At 50.8% G+C, this 25543-nt stretch overlaps 2 protein-coding genes across 27 annotated transcripts in view; one reads left to right on the top strand and one right to left on the bottom strand.

The window, feature by feature from the left end:
* RASGEF1A (RasGEF domain family member 1A) overlaps window positions 1-13620 on the top strand; it is a 178089-nt gene extending 164469 nt beyond the window's left edge. For all 9 annotated transcript variants that reach the window (XM_069571677.1, XM_069571675.1, XM_069571674.1 and 6 more), the window contains 12 exons: window positions 2889-3089; window positions 5376-5498; window positions 7407-7544; window positions 7876-8097; window positions 8652-8726; window positions 9038-9130; window positions 9563-9665; window positions 9750-9829; window positions 10516-10707; window positions 11034-11157; window positions 11561-11633; window positions 11869-13620. In XM_069571677.1, the coding sequence (XP_069427778.1) occupies window positions 2895-3089; window positions 5376-5498; window positions 7407-7544; window positions 7876-8097; window positions 8652-8726; window positions 9038-9130; window positions 9563-9665; window positions 9750-9829; window positions 10516-10707; window positions 11034-11157; window positions 11561-11633; window positions 11869-11893 (1443 nt within the window). In that variant the 5' untranslated portion in view covers window positions 2889-2894 and the 3' untranslated portion in view covers window positions 11894-13620. The remainder of the gene's footprint in view (window positions 1-2888; window positions 3090-5375; window positions 5499-7406; window positions 7545-7875; window positions 8098-8651; window positions 8727-9037; window positions 9131-9562; window positions 9666-9749; window positions 9830-10515; window positions 10708-11033; window positions 11158-11560; window positions 11634-11868) is intronic.
* CSGALNACT2 (chondroitin sulfate N-acetylgalactosaminyltransferase 2) overlaps window positions 9236-25543 on the bottom strand; it is a 62757-nt gene continuing 46449 nt past the window's right edge. For 8 of the 18 annotated variants that reach the window (XR_011445993.1, XR_011445994.1, XR_011445992.1 and 5 more), the window contains one exon: window positions 21678-23767. Coding sequence is in view for 3 of the 18 variants with exons in the window: in XM_069571667.1 (XP_069427768.1) it covers window positions 23475-23767 (293 nt within the window). In the remaining 15 variants the exon portion in view is untranslated. Of the gene's footprint in view, window positions 10015-11519; window positions 11690-13907; window positions 14042-14694; window positions 14855-17867; window positions 17959-19937; window positions 20026-21677; window positions 23768-25543 lie in introns of those variants that run through there. The other 10 variants (XR_011252957.1, XR_011252952.1, XR_011252963.2 and 7 more) reach the window with 6 other exon arrangements.

Below are 25543 nucleotides of genomic sequence, written 5' to 3'. Positions count from 1 at the left end.
ACGTGTCACGGTCACATCTGCTGATGTCATTTAATGACTGATACGGGGTCTTGTGCACCTGGTGAGTCCAGTGGTGGGGTCACCACTGTGAGAGGGGTCACCACCCCAAGCTGGAGGGATGGGCCTCACCCGGCTGCTCGTTCCCATGACCTCCTGGGCTGTGCGTACGCAGGTGCTGGGGCACAGTCTCTGGGGGAACAGAGACCCTCACACAGGAGGGGAGCCTTGGGGTAGGAGCAGCGTGATAAGTCCAGGACACGTGGACGGGGGCCCCACCCCTGGGTAGGTGACTCCACCCTGAGCGTCTGCCCCTCATCTGTCAAGGGAGACAGTGAGTGCTGAGGCTCCCAGGGAGTGGTGGGCTGGTGCCCAGAGTAGAACTTGCCCCGTGGCCTCCTGCTGGACTCGTCCATCCCCTTATGGGTGGCAGAGCTGGGGGGGGTGAGTCCCCAGGCTGGCTTCCCACTGGCTCCTGACCTCCTAGCCCCGGGGCAGGTGTCCCTGCAGGTGGCCTTGCCCTGTGGGGGATCGGGTGGGGACTGTGCAAGTTAGCAGGGGTATCAGCGTGCCCCATACGTAGCACCTCCTGATCAGAGCAGCCTACTCCCTCCGCAGGTGAGGGGCCAGGGGCTCCGGAAACGCCATCTCTGATGGCCAAGAAGCTTGGGGTCAGGATGTCCAGCTGACCACAGTCACCAGGCTCAGGTCACCTTTTGAACCCAGAACTGTGTGATCGTGGGAAAGTCACCCCACAGCGATGGCCCCTCAACTGAAGCTCTGGGGTCCAGGTCCCCTCCGGAGCTAGTGACAGCAGCAGAGCAGCCACCAGGGCGTCCACTGTTTCCTCCCCGAAATGATTCCTGAGTGTGGCTGCGGGCCGGGCTCCAGCCAGACAGGAAGACGTTGAGGTGGGTGATCAGGCATTTCTCGCCTTGTGGGTCAGCAGTCCAGGGGTTAACCCAGGGGAGCTTCCTAGAGGTGGTGGCACCTAGGCTGAACTTGGAAATCCTAGGGTTCCCTCAGTTGAGTTCCTTCTTGTGGAGCCTCTGATTCATTATCTGAAAGATGAAGAGTTTGTCCGAGTCAGTGATTCTTTGACTTGAGCGGTAAAGAAGACCCAACCCAAATTTCTGACCCAGTGGGGCCTGGGAATGTTCATTGTAACATGGGTTGTGGGGAGTGTTCTGTGAGTCTGAACCCGTGGAGCAGGGGCGGCATGGAGCCTGGGGGACAGACATTGCAGTCCTGGCCTTGGCCCCGGGGACTTCCCTTGAGCACTTGCCCTCATCTCAAAGGATGTTCTGAGAGTTCTAAGGGGACCTCCAGGCGTTTGGCAGGGAAGCCAGTGTCATTTGACCCAGGGCCCCTTTCACCCTGGTGTGAGGCTCGGCTTATGTGCTGTGGGGTGGGAGCAGGCTCTGCTGGTAAAGCTCTTGGAAGGGTCCTTTGTGGCAGTAAAGTAATCGTGGCTGCTGTTGGCTCTGCACGGTGGGGAAGCTGAGGCCGGAAGGGCTCCAGGGCTGGCCCTGGCCCCAGTGAGAGAGCAGACCAGGTCCAGTTGAAGGCAGCATCCCTGGCAGGTTGGCCCTGGGGGCTCTTTCTGCTTCCTAGGGCTTGGAGAGGTCAGTGTGGCTGCCTGGGGAGCTGGGCGTGGGGTGGTAGCCCCTGTCTGCTGGTGACCTGAGAGGGTGAGACATTCCCCGCAGAGGCAGGAAGGGCCAGCTCTTCCACCCCTACTTCAGTCTCCCTGTCCTGCCTGGGGGGACTAGCCCAGCGGGTGGGGTAGGCCCCCCTCCACCCGTCCAGGGAGTAGGAAGGAAAGTGTACCCACGGGTGCTGGTTCCCGAGCCTCGGGCTGGCAGGTGTGTACCCGCTGACATCGCGGAATCGGCTGCCTGGGCAGAGAGGAAACTGAGGCACAGAGGGCTGCAGAGTGTCCCAGGCCTCAGGAGAGCCTCCAGCAGAGCCTGGCTGCCGTGCGAGGGGTTACCCTCGACCGTCACACTGAACCCCAGACTGCTGCCCAACACCTGCATCTAACAGGCATTTCAGATCCAGCGAGTCCAGAGCAAGTTCCAGGTCTTTCCCCCGACCCCACCCTCAGAGACCTCCCCCATGCCGGTCAGTGGCTCAGGTCAAAGACCATCCTCCCAGTGTCCAGAGCCGACCCTGCTGCACTCCTCTGTCACCTGACCTGAGCCATCTCTTCCAGGGTCTTGTGATGGCAAAGCCCAGACCAGTTGGTTTTCAGATCTCTCCCTCACTGGTCTCCACACGGTGGCCACAGTGACGCTCCCCCTGAGTCAGGTCACTCCTGTGCCCCAAGCACCCACGCCTCCTGGGTCACTCACTGGCTGCACCCTGGGCCACCAGTGTATACAGTCAGGCTGGTCACTCCCCAGACTACTCTCCTGCTGATCCCCTCCCGCGTCCTGGCCTCAGGACCTCAGCACCGGCTGTGCCTTGTACCTGGAACATCCCTCTTTTATGCCGGAAGCCGCGCAGCTCATGCTCAGCCTGCCTCAGGGCCACCTCCCTGCGGCTGCCGCGGCCCCCCCCCGCCACACTTGGTGTTCCCCTGGTGCTGTTTTTACTTCTTCCCCGTGGTTTGGCTTTCCTGCTGGGACGGAACCCCAGGAGGCAGAGTGCTGTGTGTCCAGGTGGCTGGAATGAGGCCTGGTATGCACAGAGCAGATGCTGAGGAAATGTTTATCAGACATCTTGATCAGTGGCTTCAGGGCCACTGAGGAGCCTGTCCTCTGCCTGCGCTGACATCTGATGACCCCCTCCCGGCCCTGCTGGGGCTCAGGCCCTCCCTGCGGCTGGCCGGGAAGGAGGGCTGGGCGGAGGAGTCTTTGATGTCTGACCGTCCCATTCCTTCCTCGCAGGAAACTATGCCCCAGACGTCTGTGGTCTTCTCCAGCATCCTCGGGCCCAGCTGTAGTGGACAGGGGCAGCCCGGCATGGGGGAGCGAGGCGGTGGGGCCAGCGGCTCTGGGGACCTCATCTTCCAAGATGGACGTCTCATCTCGGGGTCCCTGGAGGCCCTGATGGAGCACCTGGTCCCCACAGTGGACTATTACCCTGACGTGAGTGCCTGGTGACCAACGGGGACGGCCGGGGAGGGAGGCCGGGCTGGGGAGGGGGGCCGGGTCAGAGTGGACGGAGCCCTGCCCTCCCCTCCCCTGCTCTCCTGCCCCGCCCATCTCTGCCCCTGCTGCCCCCAGGCGAGTAGAAGGTGGCCCTGAGGGAGAAGAGGAGGCTCAGGGGCAGGCCAGTGCTGCGGGGTTCTGGGGAGGGTCCACCCAGCGTGGGGCCTGTCTCTGAGCTGGGAAGCTGACTTTGTCCCCGAGCCGCCATGCTTCAGAATGACTTCCACTCTGGCCGCCTACAGACCCCGGGGCACCTGCCCATGCGGGCAGGGCAGCCCCAGGCCTCCCCGTCACTCCAGATGACGTTGGCACGTTCTTGGAAGCATGAGAGTGTCCCCTGTCGTGTGTGGCTTCCCTTCTGCTGCTGGTAGTGACCACTCATGGCGGAGTGGGCTTGCTCCTGGCTCCCTCTCCAGCGCCCCTCCGTCCTAGGGGCCGCGTCACACATGGGGCTGCGAGGGAGGGTGGGGAGCAGCCGCCCCCTCTGCCCTCCAGCTGGGCTTCCCGGCTTCCTGGCCCACCCTCACCTGCCAGGCCGCCTCCCTCCCTCCCGGGCTTCTATCCACACCTCTGTCTATCCATCCATCCACCCCATCCATCCTCTCGCCCGGCTGGGGCCGCTGTTGGGGGTGCAGGCATGGCAGCCGAGGTTCTGGGCGGCAGAGCTGGGAAGACGGGACCCCAGGCCCTGAAGATGCCCAGAGCAGGGCTGCAGCCCCCAGGGGTGGGGACCTCCAAGCCGCATGCTGGTCTGCGCCACAGTGGCCTTGTGTCCACGTAGGGGGAGGCTCCCCTCTCAGCCTGTCCCAGAGGAGCCTCTTCAGCCAGCTCCTCCTGTGTTGTCCCTAAAATACTGTGCCCCAGGGTCCCAGCCTGAGTCCCAGGGGAGAGCAAAGGGCAGGTGGTGGCAGAATGGGGTCTCTCCGGTGAGCACCTGGGCTCCCTGACTTCTCCTCACGCCCCTGCCCTCTCCTCACGCCCCTGCCCTGCAGACCCCTCGGAGACGCCAGCTCCTGCTCTGGGCGCTCCTCTGCCCTGGGCTAAGAGCTCCCAGATGTGGCCGCCGGGCGGCTTTCTTCACGTTCAAACCCTTCTGCTTCGAAGGGGTCCTTGAGGGTCTCACGCTGACCAGCTGGGACCCTAGTGTCTGCATGCTGCACAGCCTGGGGACAGGAAGTGGGCAGTTTGGAGTTGTCGGGGGTGGAGGTGGTGGGGGAAGGGGGGGGGGTTGCTGGTAGAGGATCCCCTGCTACTCCAGGGAAACCGCCTCTCCCCATGGCCTCTGAAGGCTGTGTGGGGACCATGAGGGCCTGACGGTGGAGCCTGGTTCCAGGAGCTGCACACCCAGCACACACGGCCCGGCTGGCATTAGGCTGGAGCAAGGGAGACCTGCTTCTTTGGGCCTAGAGTTGGGGCGGAGGCTCCCAGGCCCCTCAGCCTGCAGCAACCAGGTGAGGGTGGATTACTGTCTGACTAGAGTCCCCGGGAGAGCCCCAAGCAGCCTCCTCACCCCCAAGTCCGCCCTGTCTGCAGGCAGGGGCCTGGCAGAGTCCACATCAGACAAAAGCTTCTGAGAGCTCTGGGTCCTGCCGCCTCTCAGACCGCGAGCACCCCTCAGCCTGCACCACAGCCCGGTGACAAGGACGCGTGGGCGTGGGACCGGGGGTCCTGGTGTGGCAGGGTGGGGGTGAGCCCCGCAGCTGACTGGTGACCGCGGCTTGCAGCAGTTTCTGATGTGGGATCCTGGGGCCAAGGAGAGCCTGCCCTACCCCACAGACAAGACCCCCACAGACCCCCCACCACCCAGGCCCTGCCTCACTGGCCACGGAGCATCCCTTGGCGCCTGACCCAGGGAGCACTGCGGCCTGGGCAGCAGCCCCACCCAGGTCCGGAGGGTCCCCCCAACATGCACGTTCGGATTTAGCTCCCAGCGTGGGGTTGGGCAGTGGGTAGGGAAGGCTCCCAGCAGAGTAAGAGCACTGGGAGCTGAGCTCATCAGGGGAGGTGGTGGAGAGCCGCTGCCAAGTGGGGTTTTGTCTGTGCCGTGCCTGGTGGGCAGGACTGGGGAGCAGTGAGGACGAGGAAGGGCATTCAAGGTGAGCTGAGCTATGCAGCCTGTGCTGGGTCTGGGGGGCGGCTGGGCCATGGGGCAGGGTCAGCCGCGCCACCCCTGGGGACCACACTGGGCCTGACTCCCTCGTCACTCTCTCCATCTGTCTTCAGAGGACGTACATCTTCACGTTTCTCCTGAGCTCCCGGGTCTTCATTCCCCCTCATGACCTGCTGGCCCGCGTGGGGCAGCTCTGCGTGGAGCAGAGGCAGCAGCTGGAGGCTGGGTCCGAGAAGGTAAAGCGAGCTCCTGACTGTGCCCATCTCGCTCACGCTTGGGCAAGAAGCTGGCTCAGGATGGGGCCTGGCTGAGCCGGCCAGGGGCCCTTCCTGTTGGGGGCAGGTCTGCCTGTCTGGCCTCCTGGCATCGCTGGAGCTGGGCTTCCTAGGGGTCTGCAGGGGCGCACGTGGAGTACACTCCCAGGGTGCTGGAGGGACTGCTGTTGGCGGGTGCCCGCACCCCTCCCGGTGGAGGACCACAGTGAACGGCTCTCCTGCTCCAGGCCAGGACCCCAGAGGAAGAGTCCGGCTCAGCTTGTGGAGAAGGCCGGCTCACCTCCTGAGTCACCGCCCCCTCTAAGGAGAGTAGGCGTGGCACCTGCAGGCTGGAGTTTGCAGTGGCGCAGATAGGGGTGTCTGTCACAGTCACGTCTCCTGACCGAGTCAGGCTCTGGGTGGTCAGGATGGTTACGAAATCACAGCTTATCCCTGAGGCCCTGGGGCAGGGGCTGGCAGGCAGACTGGCAAAAAGCCGGCAGGGCCTGTTCCCAATGACCTGTCCGTCCACCTGGCCGGGCCTCCTGCCACCGGAGGTTTGCAGCGAAGGCTCTTCCGAGTGTCCCCTCGGGGGTCTGTCTTGGGGTTGCTGGGCTGGGAGCGGGACGGGCAGAGACTGCAGTGTGGGGACCAGGAAGGGTTCCTGAAGGCATGGGTGGAAAACAGCCAGAACAGAGTGAGTGGGAGATGGAATCTGAGGTTGAGGGTCAGCAAGGGGTCAGCAGAGGCCTGAGAGGAGCCTGGGGCGAGTCTGCCAGCCTTGTCTGGGGTGACATGCAGGGCGGGGCCTCTGAGGAGGGAACGCAGGCCTCCTGTTCTGCTGTGGGTGCAGCAGGCACCTGGGGGTTGTCAGCAGGGCCTCCTGAGGTGCCATGACTGCCATGACCTAACCAGGGCCTGGGCAGGGGGCGAGGGTGGAATCAGTGGGCTAAATAAGGCAGGCATGGGTGGCCGGGGGCAGGCAGGTGTGGGGGTGGGCAGTGGGGTCATGAGGGGGCCAGGCCCCGAGGGCAGGCAGGGCCAGGATGGTCCAGGTAGGCACAGGGGGCGAGTCAGGGGCAGGCAGGAGCCAAGGTGGGCCCAGGAAGGGTTTGGTGAACCTGAGCGGGGCCGGGCACCGAGCATCCTGTACCCTATTCTTGAGCTGTGTATGCGTGTGGACCTGGGGAGAGGACGCCTGGGGTGTCTGCAGTCCTTCCTGGCACTTGCCAACCTGCTTTTCACGGAGAGAAGGCAGTTTCCTGCTTAACATTCATAAGTTTGCTTGCTTTTCATCATTTTTTTAAAATACTTTTGTTTCGGCTGTGCTGGATCTTCATTGCTGAGGGTTTTTTCCTAGGTACGGCGAGTGGGGGCTACTCTCTAGTTGTAGAGGCCGGCTTCTCATTGTGGCGGCTTCTCCCATGTGGAGCGTGGGTTCTAGGGTGTGCGGGCTCAACAGCTGTGGCTCCCAGGCCCTGGAGAGCAGGCCCAGGAGTAGTGGTGCATGGGCGTAGCTGCTCTGTGGCGTGTGGGATCTTCCTGCATCAGGGATCGAACCTGTGTCTTCTCCACTGGTAGGCCAGTTCTTTACCACTGAGCCATCAGGGAGGCCCTTCATCGTGTTTTTTATGGGTAACTTCTAATTACAGCAAATGAGACTAGTTTTCTATGTCATGGTGGTCTTTTGAAAATGAATTTAAGTGAACAAGAGAGCTGGCGTCAGGGGAATGGAAAGTGAAGCAGGGAAAGACAGAACCGCAGGTGGACGAAGGCAGCGGGGGTCTGTCCCTACCCGGTAGCCCTCAGCCCAGTGTCGGGGCAGGGGACGCAGGTCCTGTGAGGATGGGTGGGGGGGCCACAGACCTCACTGTATCTGCCCTGACCCAGGCCAAGCTGAAGTCCTTCTCAGCCAAGATCGTGCAGCTGCTTAAGGAGTGGACGGAGGCCTTCCCCTTTGACTTCCAGGACGAGAAGGCCATGGCTGAGTTGAAGGCCATCACCCATCGGGTCACCCAGTGTGATGAGGTGAGGTCCCTCAGATCCTGGCAGGGGGGCCTTGTCTGGGGAGCTCTCTACATGGTCCCCTTGGCAGTCACTCTCCTGAAGAGGGCTGCCGGGCGGCCCTATTTGCTTCTCACCCCCATGAGGGCAGCTCAGCTGGCCAGCAACACACAGGCCTGCCCTCGGCATCCTCTGCACATGAACACCCTGTGGCTAGAGTGGGAATGGTCCCAGGCCCCCTCCTCCTGCCATGTGGGTGGGTGCCTAGTGAGAGGTAGGTCCCCGGAGATGAGCTGGGTACCTCCAGGAGGTCCCTCCAGCCCACGACAGCACCTTCTCCACCCCCGCCCCTCAGGAGAACGGCACTGTGAAGAAGGCCATCGCCCAGATGACGCAGAGCCTGCTGCTGTCCCTGGCTGCCCGGAGCCAGCTTCAGGAGCTGCGGGAGAAGCTCCGCTCACCGGCCATGGACAAAGGGCCCGTCCTCAAGGCCAAGCCTCCCGCTGCTCAGAAGGACATCCTGGGCGTGTGCTGCGACCCCCTGGTGCTGGCCCAGCAGCTGACACATATCGAGCTGGTTAGTGTGGTGGACACCCTTCTAGTGCAGGGCTGGGGGGCATTCAGGTGCTCATCCTCTCACCAGCCCCCACAGGGTGCGGCAGGGTCTCCCCTGCTGGTCAGACTGGGGTGTTGGGGGAAGCCCGCATGGCAGCTTTGACCACTGCCTCTGGCAGGCGTGTGCCCACTTGAGCAGCTGGTTCCCCAGATCATGGCAGCCCCATGTTCATGGCAGGGGCTTCCAGGGGCAGAGCAGAGCTCCTCCCACTGGCTCTGGTCCCCTAGTCCTGCCTGTGCCCTGGGCTGGGCAGGCACCCTGCCTGTAGCAGCCGTGACCCTGAGGCTTCTGCACACAGTCCTGTCCCCCTGCTCCCAGGGGGGCCTTCCCGACCCCTGGGGTACTTCTGGGGGCCCTGTCCGCTGGGCGCTCTGAGGAAGGGCCATGGCTGTGGTGCCCACCCAGGCAGGGAGGTCCTGACTGCTGCTCTGGACACACTCTGTGCCCTGAGGGTGGGGCTGGCCTGAGGAGGGCAGATGGTCACCCTTCCTGTGCTGTCTCCCTGTTGCCCCCAGGAGAGAGTCAGCAGCATCCACCCCGAGGACCTGATGCAGATTGTCAGCCACACGGACTCCCGGGACAAGCACAGGGTGAGGGCTGAGGGCGCTCTGGAGGTGGGGCTCACAACTGACGCGCGTGGGTCTGGTCTCCTGGCACCTGCTCCAGGGGTGGACGACGGCCATGCAGGGTGATGTATGCTGGGCGGGGGGCTGTGTTCCCAGAGGCCTCCAAGCTGATCCGTGCAGGGCTTGGAGGGATCCCCTGGGGGCCTGTCCAGCAGCCCCCCCCCCCTCCCTGCTTTCAGAGTCTCCTCTCCCAGCTCCTTGGTTCTCGGGGTGGGGTGAAGCAGCACCCACCGGCAGGGTCCTTGGGCTCCCTCTGACCTGCCATGTCCCTGCAGTGCCGAGGGGACATGACCAAGACCTACAGCCTGGAGGCCTATGACAACTGGTTCAACTGCCTCAGCATGCTGGTGGCCACCGAGGTGTGCCGGGTGAGTGCTGCACGGCAGCCCCAGTGGGGCGCAGTCTCCTCCTGACCCCACGGTGTCCCCTGCGGCTCTGCCTCCCCTTCCCCGCAGAGGATGAAACTTTGTAAGTGGAGTCAGGAAACTTTTATTGCCAAGGCCTTGGAAGTACCACACCCCCGCCCCCGCCCCAAAGCGATGACTTAAATTACAACAGTGACCCACTGTGGAAGCACCCTGTTGTGCCTAGCATGGTCCCCTCTGCCTGCCCTCCCGCCCCTTGGCCCAGCAGCAAACCACCACGGCCTCATCTCCTGCCTCTGCAGCCTGGGCATGTCCCCTCAACCCGGTCCCACAGCCTCTGTGGGCACAGGCAGCTCCCCATTGCCCTTCAGGGGCTGGGGCTGGAGGGGACGACCCCCAGTGGGGCCCAAGCTGAGTGGTCTGGCCGCCCTCCAGGTAGTGAAGAAGAAGCACCGGACCCGCATGCTGGAGTTCTTCATTGACGTGGCCCGAGAGTGCTTCAACATCGGCAACTTCAACTCCATGATGGCCATCATCTGTGAGTGTGCGGCCCCCGGGGCCCCCCTCTAGTGCTGCGGGGCCCACCTCCCCTGGCCCTCACCCTGCCTGTCACTCCCTGCAGCTGGCATGAACCTCAGTCCTGTGGCGAGGCTGAAGAAAACGTGGTCCAAGGTCAAGACGGCAAAGTTCGACGTCTTAGAGGTAGATGTCAGCCTCAGGAGGGGGCTCCCATCGTGCTTCAGCCCCTGTGAGGACGTGCTGCCCAGAGTGCCGTCCGGTGTCGGGCGTGTCAGCAGGCCTGGCCGCGCTGCCCCCGGGAGGCGGGCGGCCCACGCATCCTCGGCTTCGGGACTTCAGTCAGAACCGGCACTGCCTAAAGCAGAATTCTGGGGAGAGATTAGTAGGGGTTTGGCAAAGGCAGGCCGATAACCTCAGGCTGGGCAAGGCTGACCAAGCGGACTGGCCTGTTCCCGAGGTCCTGGCTTGTCTGAGTGGCCCAGGGGCTGGCCAGTGAGTGTGCAGCCTTGACCAGATGTACCTGATCACAGAATCCAGTTTCGTAAGAGTTTGTGGAGCTGGTCAGGTTTGGGGCTGTCGGCCTCTGCGAAAGGGCAGAGGGAGGTTTTGAAGGAGGTTAAGACGCATACTCAGGAGGGAAGGAAGAGGTGTGAGCGAGCTGCTGAGACCTCTCCAGCTCTTCCTTTGATGCTCGGACCCTAAACCAAAGGCCTGGCCTGGTGCACAGCCCAGTGCCCTCTGCGCCTCCCCCACTGTGCTCACTCTGGAAACGACGGGCCGCCCAGAGCTGGTTCCTGCAGAGGGTGTCCTGAGCAGGTCTGAGGGCTATGGGGGTGCAGTGCCCACCACATCCTCCCGTCTGCCCACAGCACCACATGGACCCGTCCAGCAATTTCTGCAACTACCGGACAGCCCTGCAGGGGGCCACGCAGAGGTCCCAGACGGCCAACAGCAGCCGGGAGAAGATCGTCATCCCCGTGTTCAACCTTTTCGTCAAGGACATCTACTTCCTGCACAAAATCCACACCAACCACCTGCCCAACGGACACATTAACTTCAAGGTTAGCTCAGCCCTGTGCCCTGTCCCTACCTAGGGAGGTTCATGGCTGCTAAGTGACCTCCGGGTGTGCAGTGGCCCTAGCTCTGGGTGGGTGAACTGGTTACACAGCTCGGTGACACAAGGACCCCGTAGAGTGAGGTCAGGGTGTGTTCTGGTTGGTGGTGCTGTGTGTGTGTGGGCCCTTCTGAGGTCTGAGCTGGCTCTGTAGGGCTGCTGCCCTGTCTCGCTGGGACCAAGAGGGCGAGCAGCAGGCTGAAAGCAGAGCCTACGTCCCCTTCCCTAACCAAGGTTTTCAAGCTTACAGTGACAAATCTTCTGACCCTTCAGAAATTTTGGGAGATCTCCAGGCAGATCCATGAGTTCATGACATGGACACAGGTGGAGTGTCCCTTCGAGAAGGATAAGAAGATTCAGAGTTACCTGCTGACGGCTCCCATCTACAGCGAAGAAGGTGAGTGCCCCCCGCCCAGGTACACACTGTGAAAGTCACTCTGACATGGGGTGGTTATTCCCATGCTACACGGGGGAAGCTCAGCTCTCGGGAGAGTGCATGAGGGTGGGATGCGAGTAGATGGGAGATGAAGGACAAGAAGAGATAGGGCTCCGGAGAGCCAGGATGGGGCTGGGTCATCGCTGCGGAACCAGAGAAGTCTCAAGAGTCCCCAGGCAGCTGGGGGCCCCACACAGCAGACCCCTGAGGACCATCCCAGGCCAGACATCACTGCCTTCTTGGTCTGGGAGTTCCTTCCTGGGCCTCACTCCACCCTGGAAGGGAGAGTGTGAGAAGGGTATGTGTGTTGGGGGCAGACTGACCGTGTGTGGACATGGCTTCTGAGGGTCTTCTTGTCTCTCAGCTCTCTTCATCGCCTCCTTTGAAAGTGAAGGTCCAGAAAACCACATGGAAAAGGACAGCTGGAAGACCCTCAGGTAGGAGAACTCCAGGAGCAGTCTCGGGACCCCACGACCAACCCCCATGCCCGAGTCTATCAGGAAGGGAAAGGATGAGGTGAGGGAGCATCCCTGAGGACCTGGGGTTTGAATTTCCCTGACCCTCCCTCCATGGCCGGTTCCTGGCAGCCAGACCTCCCCTAGTTGCACAGGCCTGCCCGGGGGAAGGGCCTGCGGCTGCCTGACCATTTCCCCATTCCCTGCCCACCTTTAGGACCACTCTCCTTAACAGAGCCTGAAGGCACGGATGCGGCCTGCAGACGCTGGATGAAGCACACTTATGTACTGAGTTTTAATCTTGATTGATATGGGTTGAGATGAGGAGGCCTCACTGGTTGGGGTCCATTTTGTACATAACTTTTATGAAGAAAAAAATAATTATTTCATGCATCAACCTTTGGCACTTAACAAAGTTCTTTTGTTTACTTTAAATAACAGGGCAGGGCCCTGCTTTGGGGAGGGGTGGGGAAAGAGTATCATGGGAGATGGTGTCCATGATAACATCTTATTCTAATGAAATGTAGATTTTTATTTTCTACTTTTGATTATTAACATCTTACAAAAAAATATTTAAAAAAACCCAACCAAAACCAACGTGAGCCCTGCCTCCTTTCCAGCCAGATGTCGGGGTTAGTGCCTTAGAGGGTACTGGAGGCCGGTCTCGCCCGCAGCTGGGCCGCTGGAGGCGCCGGGAAAGTGCTGCCCTCAGTGCCCAGGCCTGCGAGGGTCCGGCAGGAAGGGCTCGGGTGGCCGGGGGTGGGGGTGGGGTCTCATTTGCTCATTTCTAGAAGTGCACCTTGAACATGGGCTTTCCAAAGTTTACATTTTCATTTTCCTTTATCAGGGATTTATCGGGGTCAGTGGGGAGGGAAGGGGGATACCTGGCAGCATATTTTCTGTTGGAATATGTCTGGCAAATCACTCAACTACATTTTAGGCAAAGAGAAAATCTCAAATAGCGTGAGGAGGGGAATCATGGGACTGTCAGTCTTCCAGGCTGTCACTCTGACACGCTTAGCCGTAATGAAGTGAAAACACAGTGCAGTGAGGAAGGGGACACTGAAAGCCACCCTGAAGTCCAAGTACAAAGTGAAAAGAAGCAACTTACAAATCAGTACCCTCCTTCCCTCTGGGCTGGGGGGCACCCCTAGTGGAACTGAAACCCAAAGGTAGCCAGGCCCGTATCTGCCGGAGCACATGCACATACGCCTGCCCGACATTCGGAGTTGCTTCCACACCAGGACTCGAGGCGTGCGCTCCATTTTCTGTCTGACTTCTGGCCGTGGGACCACGACAGCTCTGCTCCCTCCAAGGCCAGAAGCGGGCAGTCCACGCTGCCTGTCTCCCTCTTGGCGGGCTTTCATTCCACCCAAGCAGACCTCGAACTACTCACCCTCTCTCCCCCACATGGCTGGCGTCAGAGCCTCCAGCTGGGAGGCCTGGGTGAGGATGGATCTGTTTTGCCAATTCCCAGAACTCCTGGGAGAGCCTGGAGATGTGCCGCCGCCGCCTCAGGGGGAGGTGGCTTTGTGATCTGCTGCTGATGCTGCCCTCAGCCCCGGGTGGAGCGAGGATATTCACACTGTATTGTCACAGTGTTTTTGCACTTTCCAGATGTTCTCGAAAGTACATACTGTATACTGATAGTACATACTGCTTTATGTATTTGAGATAAAGGTTTAAAACTTGAGAGTCTATATTTGGAATACAATGTTAAAACCTTTTTTGTCCACGTGTTAAGGAGCTTCCACATCAGTGTGCACTTCACTGGGTTATCAGTTCTAGTGCCGACCTGCCACAGTGTCTACATTTGCTATTTTGTTTTTCCAATTTGATACATACCCTAACTCTGATGTTTTGGTATTTCGAGATGAACTCTGAGTATCAAGCTGTACCATAATGCAGGATGTCAGCTATTGGTGTGACTGGACGTACTTGCATCAATAAAACAACATGTTGCTCCCCTTGTCTGCCTGTTCTCTGTGTGTGGCTGTGAGGATGGTGGCTCTGATGCTGGCAGGAGGCACAGGGGTGCCTGGCCAGAAGGGAGGATGAGATGCCAGGGCCACCACGGCCTTTCAAAGATGAACAGGAACTCTCACCTCCACATTCTGACAAAGGGCTTTTCAAATAATGCAAAACAAGAAAAAATTGTACAAGAGGCAGGTTCTATCCTGCTTTCCTCAAAGACAGATCCAGGAAGGATATCACTCGCAGCCGTGAATTATGCGGTCATGTAAGTTCACAGCCTACCTTCAACGACTGCCAAGGTTCCTTTACTGCGGGGCGGACAGGAACCTTTGGTGTCCCTGGGCTCTGGGGGTCTCTCTGGGGGCTGGGGTGCGCTGGCCGACGTGCTTCTCCATTGCGGTTCTTCTGTTTCAGTGCTAGAAGAGAGAGAGAGTTGTTGAGGGGCACACAAGAGCTTGTGGAACTGAAGGAAAAGAAGTGAGAGGCTGCCTTTGTCTGGAATGTCTCACGGCCAACGTGTCAGGTGCCCAGGCTGGACGAGGTCAGCTCCGCAGACCTGACATTGCTCCTCAGAGCCAGCCCATTAGAGAGCCCTGCCCACAGAAACCTTTCTGTGCTAGGCGGGACAGAGCCAGCTCAGCCCATTAGAGAGTGCTGCCTGCAGAAACCTGTCTGTGCTGAGGGGGATGCTGTGCTGCATCATCATCCACCAGTATAGTGGTCACCAGGTGTGCCGAGGGACTGGCACCGAAATGTGGCCAGTGCAAGAGGAACAGAACTCTGACTTATTTACATTTGAATAGCCAGTGGCCACTGTACTGGAGAGAGGCAAGGCCTGGGGGGCCTCGTCACCTGCTGCCCCTCCAAGTGCCTTGTGGAATGGACAGCATGCGATAGGGGCTCGGGTGTTTGTGGAGCAAATGAGGACCCCTGTGAGGATTCCTAAGTGAGTTTTGGATCAATGAAAACACTTTTTAGGTCTTTCCACTCAACAGCATCCTTACTTTCTTGGTACAGTTAGTCTTGGAAGTTACTACATACCTTCCCTGGAGAAGGAGCAGCACCTCACCTGGTCTGCATCTTGGAGCTTGAGCTGGGAGTGGCAGGCGAGCTGGCCTGGCAAGCCACGGCACTGTCCTTCACACATGGGGTGGTGCCCTCCAGGCAGTGTTTCTGAAGGTGTTGGTCCCCACCCAGCAGGGGCAACAATGGGAGACTCAGGTATGGATCTTCAGCAACAATGTTAAGGGAACAATGTTGTCAAGAATAAAAAAAATATCCATCAACAGATGCATAAAGAAGTTGTGGTACATATATATAATGGAATATTAGCCATAAAAAGGAACAATATTGGGGTAATTTGTAGTCAGTTATGTGGATGAACCTAGAGTTTATCATACAGAGTGAAGTAAGTCAGAAAAAGAAATACTGTATATTCACACATATATATGGAATCTAGAAAAATTCCATATTGCATTCGTGGGCAAATGTGCAAGTGTGACACAGAGAGCAGAGCTGTGGACACAGCAGGGACAGCAGAGGGTGGGGCGACTTGAGAGAGCAGCACTGGGATGTGTACACTGCCTTGTGTTTAGCAGATAGCTAGTGGGAAGCGACTGTGTAGCAGAGGGAGAGAGCTCAGTGCTCTGCGGTGACCTAGAGGGCTGGCGTGGGGGTGGGCAGGAGGGAGGCTAAAGGACGAGGGGACACATGTATACAGATAGCCAATTCATTCTGTTGTACAGCAAACACAATGACACAACATTATAAAGCAACTATCCAATTAGGGCTTCCCTGGTGACTCAGTGGTAAAGAATCTGCCTGCCAATGCAGGAGATGCAGGTTCAATCCCTGGTCTAGGAAGATCCCCTGGAGAAGGAATTGGCAACCCACTCCAGTACCCTTGCCTAGGAAATCCCATGGACAGAGAAGCTTGCTTCCAAGAGTCGCAAAGAGTCAGACATGACTTAGCAACTGACAACAACAAATCCTCCATTTAAAAAATGGGAGAAAAAAGAATATGAGTTAAGCACTTGCCCATTTCTGACAGCATGAAAGACTTAAATGCTTCAGTTCAGTTCAGTCGCTCAGTTGTATTTGACTCTGCAACCACACAGACCGCAGCACGCCAGGCCTACTTGTCTATCACCAACTCCCAGAGTTTACTCAAACTCACGTCCATTGAGTTGGTGATGCCATCCAACCATCTCATCCTCCGTCGTCCCCTTCTCCTCCAACCTTCAATCTTCCTGAGCGTTAGGGTCTTTTCAAATGAGTTGGTTCTTCACATCAGGTGGCCAAAGTATTGGGAGTTTCAGCTTCAGCATCAGTCCTTCCAGTGAATATTCAGGACTGACTTCCTTTAGAATGGACTGGTTGGATCTACTGGCTGTCCAAGGGACTCTCAAGAGTCTTCTCCAACACCACAGTTCAAAAGCATCAATTCTTCTGTGCTCAGCTTTCTTTATAGTCTTAACTCTCATATCCATATATGACTACTGGAAAAATCATAGCTTTGACTAAGACAGACCTTTGTTGGCAAAGTAATGTATCTCTGGTTTTTAATATGATGTCTAGGTTGGTTATAACTTTTCTTCCAAGGAGCAAGTGTCTTTTAATTTCATGGCTATAGTCACCATCTGCAGTGATTTTGGAGTTCAAGAAAAAAATCTGTCACTGTTTCCACTGTTTCCCCATCTATTTGCCATGAAGTGATGGGACCGGATGCCATGATCTTCATTTTCTGAATGTTGAGTTTTAAGCCAGCTTCTTCACTCTCCTCTTACACCCTCCTCAAGAGGCTCTTTAGTTCTTCGCTTTCTGCTCTAAGGGTGGGATCATCTGCGTATCTGAGGTTATTGATATTTCTCCCTGCAATCCTGATTCCAGCTTGTGCTTCATCCAGCCCAGCATTTGTCATGATGTACTCTGCATATATGTTAAAGAAGCAGGGTGATAATATACAGCCTTGATGTACTCCTTTCCCAATCTGGAACCAGTCTGTTGTTCCATGTCCAGTTCTAACTGTTGCTTCCTGACCTGCATACAGATTTCTCAGGAGGCAGGTTAGGTGGTCTGGTATTCCCATCTCTTTCAGAATTTTCCACAGTTTATTGTGATCCACACAGTCAAAGGCTTTGGCATAGTCAATAAAGCAGAAGTAGATGTTTTTCTGGAACTCTCTTGCTTTTTTGATGACGTTAGCAATTTGATCTCTGGTTTCTCTGCCTTTTCTAACTCCAGCTTGAACATCTAGAAGTTCATGATTCACATACTGTTGAAGCCTAGCTTGGAGAATTTTGAGCATTACTTTGCTAGCGTGTGAGATGAGTGCTTAAATGCTCACCTACTGAAACTGACTGATAAACCTATGCAAAACTTTAACATCCAAGTAAAGGCAGAAAGTCATAGCTTTAATTTTCAGTCCACAAGGGTGTCAGAGAAGACAGTCCAGAGCTTGCTCAAGAAGGGTCAACAGGAGATCTTAGCCCATAAAGCTGACATATCAAAGAGCCACCCCTCAGCATAACAGTGAACTTGAAATAAAACACTCCTATTCCAATCCCACCAAGATGCTAAGGAAGACTGCCTGTTTTGAACCTCAGCACTCCATGGGAATGGGGAGAATTTACCCCTGATAATTGACAACCACAAATCAGTGAGTTTCACAAAGTTTTACAGCACAAATCACACTGGCCAAAAAAACTTTAAGCTCAGAATTTAGTTTAACATGGCCCTGAGCTGGTATTGTCCCTAAGTTACCCAGTGGAAGCAAAAGTTCTGGTCTATATTCTAGTTGGAAAAGTCTCTCCTTAGCTGTAATCTAATATACCATTAAATCCACCTACTAGATTAAAAATTTTTCATTTCTAGATGCTCTATTTGGATAAATTCTGCATAAATTACCTACTTATACAGATGCTCTTTTTTGTCCAAATATACTTGGACAAAATCCTGGATAAATAACTGGAATGTAACACAGAAAGGCAAAGGCTGTAAAATATGAAACAGACGTAACATGTTATTAGAGTTACAGAAGGAAAAAGAATGAGGCAGAGACAATGAAAATGTAATAGCTGAGAATCTTTCAGAACTGACAAAAGACAATCCAATTAGCCCAAAGATTCTCAAGCAGGATCAGAAAGAAAAAAATAAAATCTGCATACAGACATATCATAGTGATTCAGAATGGAGATAAAGAAGAGATTTTAAAGACAGCCAGAGGGAAAAAAGGTTTATTACCTTTAATGGCATATCAACTGTTAAGCTGATAGCTTATTTCACAACAGAAATAACTGAAGGCAGAAGACAGTGGAATCATAACATCAGTGTGCTGTGGAATTAAAGAAACCTCAGCTAGAGTTGGAACAGGCCAGGAGGGGGAGTTCTCATACCCAGCTACGCATCATCAATTACTTCAAACAGCAAGAAAGGCAGCAGACATCTCCATTACAGGAAGGTGCTGCCTGCTCTATCACCAACTAGGAAGAAAGAAAACTTCTCTTTTTCTTCAGTGAGTACAGAAGCCCACCAACTAGAATGAACTCCCAGCTTCCTCCAATGAACGTTTCGGTTAATACAGTTCCTCCCAATTCCCCATTTTACCATATAGAAGCAAGTTTCCTTTTCTTGTTCTCTGATTTGCCTATGGTCCACTGTAGTTCACTTATTCTGAATTGCAATGCCTCTGGCTATTCCTGAGTAAACTCACTTTTCCTGGTCAAATCCCTGAATATATTATTAGAGTTGACAGTGCTAAAAAATTTCTCAACCTAGAATTCTAAACCCTTCAAAAATATTTCTTAAATGAGATAAAGATATTTATAAACTAAAATAGAGTCTGGCATAATGCCTTCGCCAAAAGAAATTCTAAAGGATGAATCTTGACTCTACTACATGAAAATTATTTCCATATGAATTACAGATCTAAATATGAAACACAATCAATAAAGCACTTAAAAGAAAACATGAACATTTAATCTTTACTTTGGAGTAGGCAAAGGTTTTTAAAATTGGACACTAGCCATAAAAGAAAGTGGATAAACTGGACTTTATTACTAACAACTGCTTATTAACAGGTAACATCAAGAGAATGAAGCCCAGTCCCCTGCCTGGCAGAAGATATTTGCAATATATAAATCTGACAAAAGACTCATATCCACAGTACAGAAGTAACTCCTATACATCAATTAAAAAAAAAAAAAAAGCCCATGAAAGAAAAAAGGGCAGAAAAATGGAATAGGCAATTTCACAAATAAGATATTCAAATGGCCAATATGCATCTGAAAAGATACTCAACATCATTTTCCTAATGATAAGCTAAAATCAAAATTAAAAAACTACACATTCAACAGAAATTAAAGAGTCTGAATTTAAAATGTTGAAAATATTTGTGGGGACAATATGAAGCAACGAGATCTCTCATATGTGGCTGGTAGGGGTTCAGTTATTTGGAAGGACTGAGAAAAATTTGACAACATCTGGTAAGACTATTTAAGAAAAACGAAAAGCACAAATAAACAATATCAAGAATAAAAAGATTATCATGATTGATCCCAGACATATTACACAGATAACAAGAGGAAATGGCAAACAGCTTTGTATGTTTCATCTAAAATTTCAAGTTTATATGTATAAATTCCTTACAAATAGCACCTTACCTAAAATAACTCAATCAAAACTGACTCTAGAAGAAACAGAAAATCTGAACAGTTCTACAGTCATTAAATAAATTGAGCTTGTGATCAGAGATTTTCCTGTGTAGAAGGGTTCAGGCCCAGCTAGCTTTCAGGAAGTTTTGTCAAATATTCTAAGGAAGAAATAATTACAGTCATACAAAACTTTTCTAGAAACTAGAGTACAAAGGAACACCTGTAACTTAGTTTATAAGCGAGCAAAACCTTTATAGAAAAGCCCAAGAATGAGAAAGGATGTACAATATATAGGCAATCTTATTCATGAACACAGATGAAAAACACCAGAAAAAAGTACTTATATATGAACACACATACACAAATATATACAGATATGCAAATAAATGCTTGCATATGCATGTAAACCGAATCCAGCAATGTGTAAGGGTCATGTATCAGGACAGACTGGTGTTCACCCCAGGAGTGCGAGGGTGCTTCAGAAAATTAATCCATCAACTTAACATATTTAAGATGGGAAAATCATATAATCATCTCAAAAGATGTAGTAAAAATATTTAGCAAATGCTTTCAAGCATGATAAAAACTTGCCAAGTGGTACCAGAAGGTAACTTTATTAACTTAATAAAGGGTATTTATTTAAAAAAAATACCATACTTACTGATGAAACTGCAGATGTCTCCCTTGAAATCAGAAATATGGGCAGAAGTCCACTTTTACCACTTCCAATCAACACTGCAAAACAAATCCTAACAAGCAGTTTAAAACAAGAAAAATATATAGAAATTGAAAAGAAACAAAACTTCTCTGTTACTAATAGATATATAATTGTGTAACAGAAAAAATGCCAACTAGAAATACAATATTAGAGTTTTTTGGGACTTCACTGGTAGTCTAGTGGTTATGACTGCACTTTTTCATTGCAGGAGGCATGGGTTTGAGCCCTGGTCAGGAAACTAAGATCCCATGTGCTGGTGTAAAAAAAAAAAATTGCGTTTGGCAAGGTTACGGAACACAAAAATTAACACAAATCAGTCTGATTTCTAAACATCATAAAAAAATAAGAAGAAAAAAGATATTCACAGTGGCATCAAAAATGCAAACTATCTAGGAAAAAAAGCTTTAAAAAAAATCCACTGTGTGAAAAAGTACAAAACTTAACTGAAGATAGTAAAGACCAAAATAGATAATATCATGTTCAAGGACTGGAGGGCTCTGTATGATAAAAATGTACTTTTTCCCCAAAGTGATCTTATAGATTCAATGAGATTCTAATAAAAATTCACACAAGTTTTCATGAAACTTAACAAGCTTATTCTAAAACTTTTATGAAAGTACAAAGGTTACAAATAACCATGACAATCCTTAAGAACAAAGCTATGGATGAGATATTCAGAAGATAATAGAGAACAACAGCTTTAAGATATTTTTCTCCATTCTCAAAAATTAATACGAAGACTATATAAAGGAAAAAAGATTACCTAAACACATTAAAGTTAATTTTTATTCATCAAAAAGTACCATCAAGAATGGGAAAGGACAAGCCACATCCCAGAGAAGATATTTGCAAACATTTAACCAGTAAGAATTGGTACTCAGAATATATGAAGAATTCCTATGAATTTAAAATAATGGGCAAAAAGGCTGGAAATGAAAATTGTAACTACGACTCACGCCGAAAGCCCACTAGATTAGTAAGAATTAAGAAGTCTGACATAATTAAGTATTGCCAGGGACGCAAAGTGAACCTCTCACAGTGCTGAAGTGGTCCACTTTGGGAAGTAGGTTGAATACACACACACTGGTGACTTAGCATCATTACTCCTAGAGGAAGTTCTCAAATGCTCGTAAGGGACACGCACAGCAGTGTTCATGGCAACATTGCTTGTGACAGCAAAAGCAAATAAGAAAACAACAAAAAACTGAGAGATCCAAATATCTGTAAAGAGCAGAAAGAATACTGCAGTATATTCATTTAGTGGAATACTAATCAGTAATTAAAATGAATTAATTTTGAGATTAACACGAGTGAACCAAAAAAAAAAAAAAAACCACGGTTAGAGAACATATGATGAAATAATACACATATTAATTTGAAACAGGCAAAACAGTCTACTGTGTAGATATACATACATAGTTGGGAAAACAGTGAAGAAAAATAAGTGAAAAATTATCACAAAAATCATCAGGATAGTGACTAATATGGACAGAGTGAGGGTATGTGATTAAGAAAGTGCACACAGAGACCTTTCACCAACAAAGTTCAAGATTCTAATCTGAATAGCTGCTACACTGGTGTTGGCGTCACTGTTCTTTAAAGTACACAATTACATGTCATGCAATTTTCTGTATTTGATATTTTTCAACAGAAATAAATTAGCTTATCACATTTTCATTCAACTTTTGGTAATAAAATACTTTATTGGTACCTCTTACTATCAAAAACATAGTAATGTTTCCATTGCTTAGCTTCCATCTTTAAATTAAAAGCTTGTTTTTTTTTAAAAAGAAAAAATTCCATTTGGTTCTGTCAAAAAACAAGCTACAACTCACTTCTGTAAATAATTAGGTTCTCTCAGTTTAAATATCTTAATTCACTGGTTTTTACAATAAATAACTGTATATAAACGGAGACAATGACCTGAACAATTTTGCAGAGAACATTTTACACATCTTAAAAAACCAAGCCTAAATGCTATCCCAACTTAATACTTAAAAGAATATTCAGTAAGAGTTATTGTAAAATTGAATTCATGTAGCACCAAGAAGTTTGGGACTTATAATATTTCAGATGATATGATATACGGAGCAAAAAGAATAATGATTTGTCTTCCATGAATTTTCAGGGGTTTATATACAATAGAAAGAATTCCGTATAGGTCCCTTTTAAAAGTCAAAAGTTCAAAAATCTATACATGGCTTTCACCACATCTCCAATTTGTGGATATAGTGATTGACCCTGTGGCAAAAGATCCATGTGTGATAAACAGCACAGTACAGTCCTATCTGAATATAACTGCTTACTCATCTTGTCTCATTAATATAATTTATACCTCAATTAAAATACCATTTTATCTGCAAGTTACATATTTCCCTAAAATACCCTATAATTCAGATTTCCATTCAGATGATGTTCTGCTCTGCCCCTTTCCTTGAATCAGTATGATCTCCTGGCATACCTCACTAAATTGCTTGGTTTTCTCCTCTCAGTGAAACTTCCCCTCAACTCAAAGTATTATAAGGATGTAAATACAGATGTAGCATAACATATAAAACAAAAGGGATAATACAAACATATGGATCCATGCTAAATGAGAGAACACAAAGCAAAAAACACACAGCACTACGCTATGTTCACCTATTCTGAACCACAAGAAGGCCCTGCTAGAGCCCTGGCTCGTGTAAACTGATGTCCCCAGACACCCCTAGTGTCCTGTACTCCAGCATAACTGTTGTGTTTAAGGTGTTTCCATATTTATTTGTTTGTTCAGAACAGCCTATAGCAACTCTGACTCTTAATCCAAACATGATGATAAATTAGTAACACATTATATTTTTAATCAAGTCATAGATTCTATCCTTAGTATATTCTACTATTACACATTTGTTTAAAAATAGACATTCAGGGGGCTAGGCAACACAAAGCTGAGGAATTTTTATCTCTGCCTGCTCTTCATTAGCTGGGGATTTTAGATATGTCATTCAGTTGTCCTCCACTTCAGTGAAAAAGGATTCTTTAAGCAACTGACCAAAGATCTTCATTTAAAACCAAGCAGGTTGACTCAGTGGTCAGCAGGTGAAGAACCCTTGTTGACACACTCCATCCATAACCCTCCATCTTCTCAAAAGGAACAGGATGCTCCAACCTACCTTGAGCACAACACATTCCACCCCTCAGCCCGGATGCAACCAGGATACACATCAGCACATGAAGCCAGGTAGAAACTAACTCAAGACTACTCTTAGGACAAATACCAGATTTTGATTTGTCAATGATCCATAGTGAGGTATGCTCAGAAAAAGAGACTTTGCATTGCAACGCTGCTTTTTCTTCTCACACCAAGTTAAACTGCTGAAGTAATATCAGCAAGAACACAAAAGCCATGTCTTCCTGAAAGAGGCACTGCATCTGGAATTGGAATTAAGGCTAAGCAAATAGTGCTGGTTTGCGGTCCAGACTAGTGTGTCAACAATTACATTAACCAACAGCTTCGCTATTTGTCCTGTATGCCTGTTTGTGAAGATGCGTCTCTATCTCCTCCCTGAAGACCAGCATTCCCAGGTGCGAGTGAGAGGCCTCGTTCATGGCTTTGGACTGGATGCACATGCGGTACTGCTCAGGGGTCAACTCGTCAGCACAGCGCTTCTCATGCCAGAGGTGGAAAAGACCAGGAACCGGAGTCCGAATCACAATCAGGTCACTGTGTAAGTATTTTCGATACAGATGAACATCTTCTCCACCCCAACCTTTTACTTCCATGTCAAATCCACCTGCAAGATCAAAACTCATACTATTAAATAGCTGCCTGGCAGAGCACAGTCGAACCTGATAAGATTTAAACATTCTGCTTCAAATGAGATGACATGTACAATCTAAAGACACCTGAAGTAGAGGACTGACATCTTGGCTTAGAAATACAGTTATCAGCTGATAGCTGGAAGGTCAAGGGTCTGTTGTTGAGTATCAAAATAAGATTAAATATTTGAGAATACTTTGCCAACTTCAGTTTTATAGAAAACCTCTAGAAAGTCAAATAAAGGAGAAGGAAACCTAAATCACCCATAATATCACCACCAATAATGTTTTATGGTGTTTTCCTTCTATCCTTTGAGATCTAAGTTTTTCTGGGTCACAGAAAATTTTCTGTGAGGGGGGGAAACAGAAGAAATGGGCCAAGTGGGACACATAAAATTGAGAATGGACATACAGATGATTTAAAGCCACATTAGTGGGTGAAATTACTAATAAAAGTTTACAAGGAAAACAGGGCCCAGGTCTAACTGCTAAGAAATGCCAAATATCTAGAGGGCAAACAGGCAGAGAAAGTCAGCAAAACAGACTGAGGCAGCCCCAGCAGAAGGAGAGAATTCTGCAGAATGTGCCATCACAGCAGTCAAATGAGGAAAGCATCCTGAAGAAATGGTCATGTGCTGCTCAATTAAAGAGAATCAGGTAGATTTTGCAATGTTAAACGTCACTTACAGCCTCACCTAGAGCACAGGAGATCAAGGTCACACTATTTTTAAGTTGGTTTAGGCTGAACTAACTTTAAAGAAGCATGGAGAATACAAACTATTTTGAGTTTTTTGAAGAGCTAGAAAAGATTCTGAAAGATGGAGAAAAAATTAATACTTTAATTAAAATCTAGGTTTCCAAATGATGTCTTTTTATCAAATAATTCCATGTCACTTAATATCATACTTACAGGATGACAAGAATCCTGAGATCTCTGAAAAGTATTATTTTAAATAATCACAGCTTTAATAAATGCTATGTTTGGTATATCTTGTCTTTTCTTACTTGTAGATATGAATAAGTTCCTCAAATATTAGAGATGGTGTAGACAGTGAAAATAAATAGAGGACTTCCCGTTTCTGTCCAGCATGTACAGACAGACCTTCATTCCATCCTTCCAACAAATAAAAAGTTGAACAAACTGAAAACTCAACTCTTCTCAGATCCCTCAGAGAAATAAAGTCACAGGGCAAACTGCTCTTCCCTAAACTGAAGAGATAGATAGGCGTGTAAGACAGAATCACAACTATCACTGTTAGAGAAGAAACAGACTAGAAGAAACCTCTAGGGGAACCAGCACAGGGGTAGGAAAGTCTGAACTGATGAACTGCTAGAGGCTCGGTGGAAAAATCCAGGAGCTGAAAACTCCAGAGGGGCCCATACACTTTTGTGAGTTTTATCTCTAGGTTTACCAGGTTTTCACAGTGAAGACTGCAGAAAAATCCCGCAGTGCTTTCAGGAGGGGGAAAGGAACCATTCTGAAATATGCCATTTTTTGTTCTTAACAAGGTCTACCCTCAGGAAAAACTATCCTACCAGAGCCTAAGCTATCTGGGGCAAAGGATATAGCCAACTGGTCCACTCTAGCCATCCTGTCCTACCTAAGATTGGGGGCAGTGTCTGAGAAATGACTGCAAAATTCATGGTCCAGACTCACAGGATCGCTAAAGAAAGGACTGAGACCTTATCACGGGACTACAGAGCACTTTCTCCTCTCCCACGCCTTACCATCACATCACTGAAGGCCTGTT

Source organism: Ovis canadensis, chromosome 25 (genome assembly GCF_042477335.2).
Source record: "Ovis canadensis isolate MfBH-ARS-UI-01 breed Bighorn chromosome 25, ARS-UI_OviCan_v2, whole genome shotgun sequence".
NCBI lineage: Eukaryota > Metazoa > Chordata > Mammalia > Artiodactyla > Bovidae > Ovis > Ovis canadensis.
This window is presented reverse-complemented; position numbering and strand designations above follow the sequence as displayed.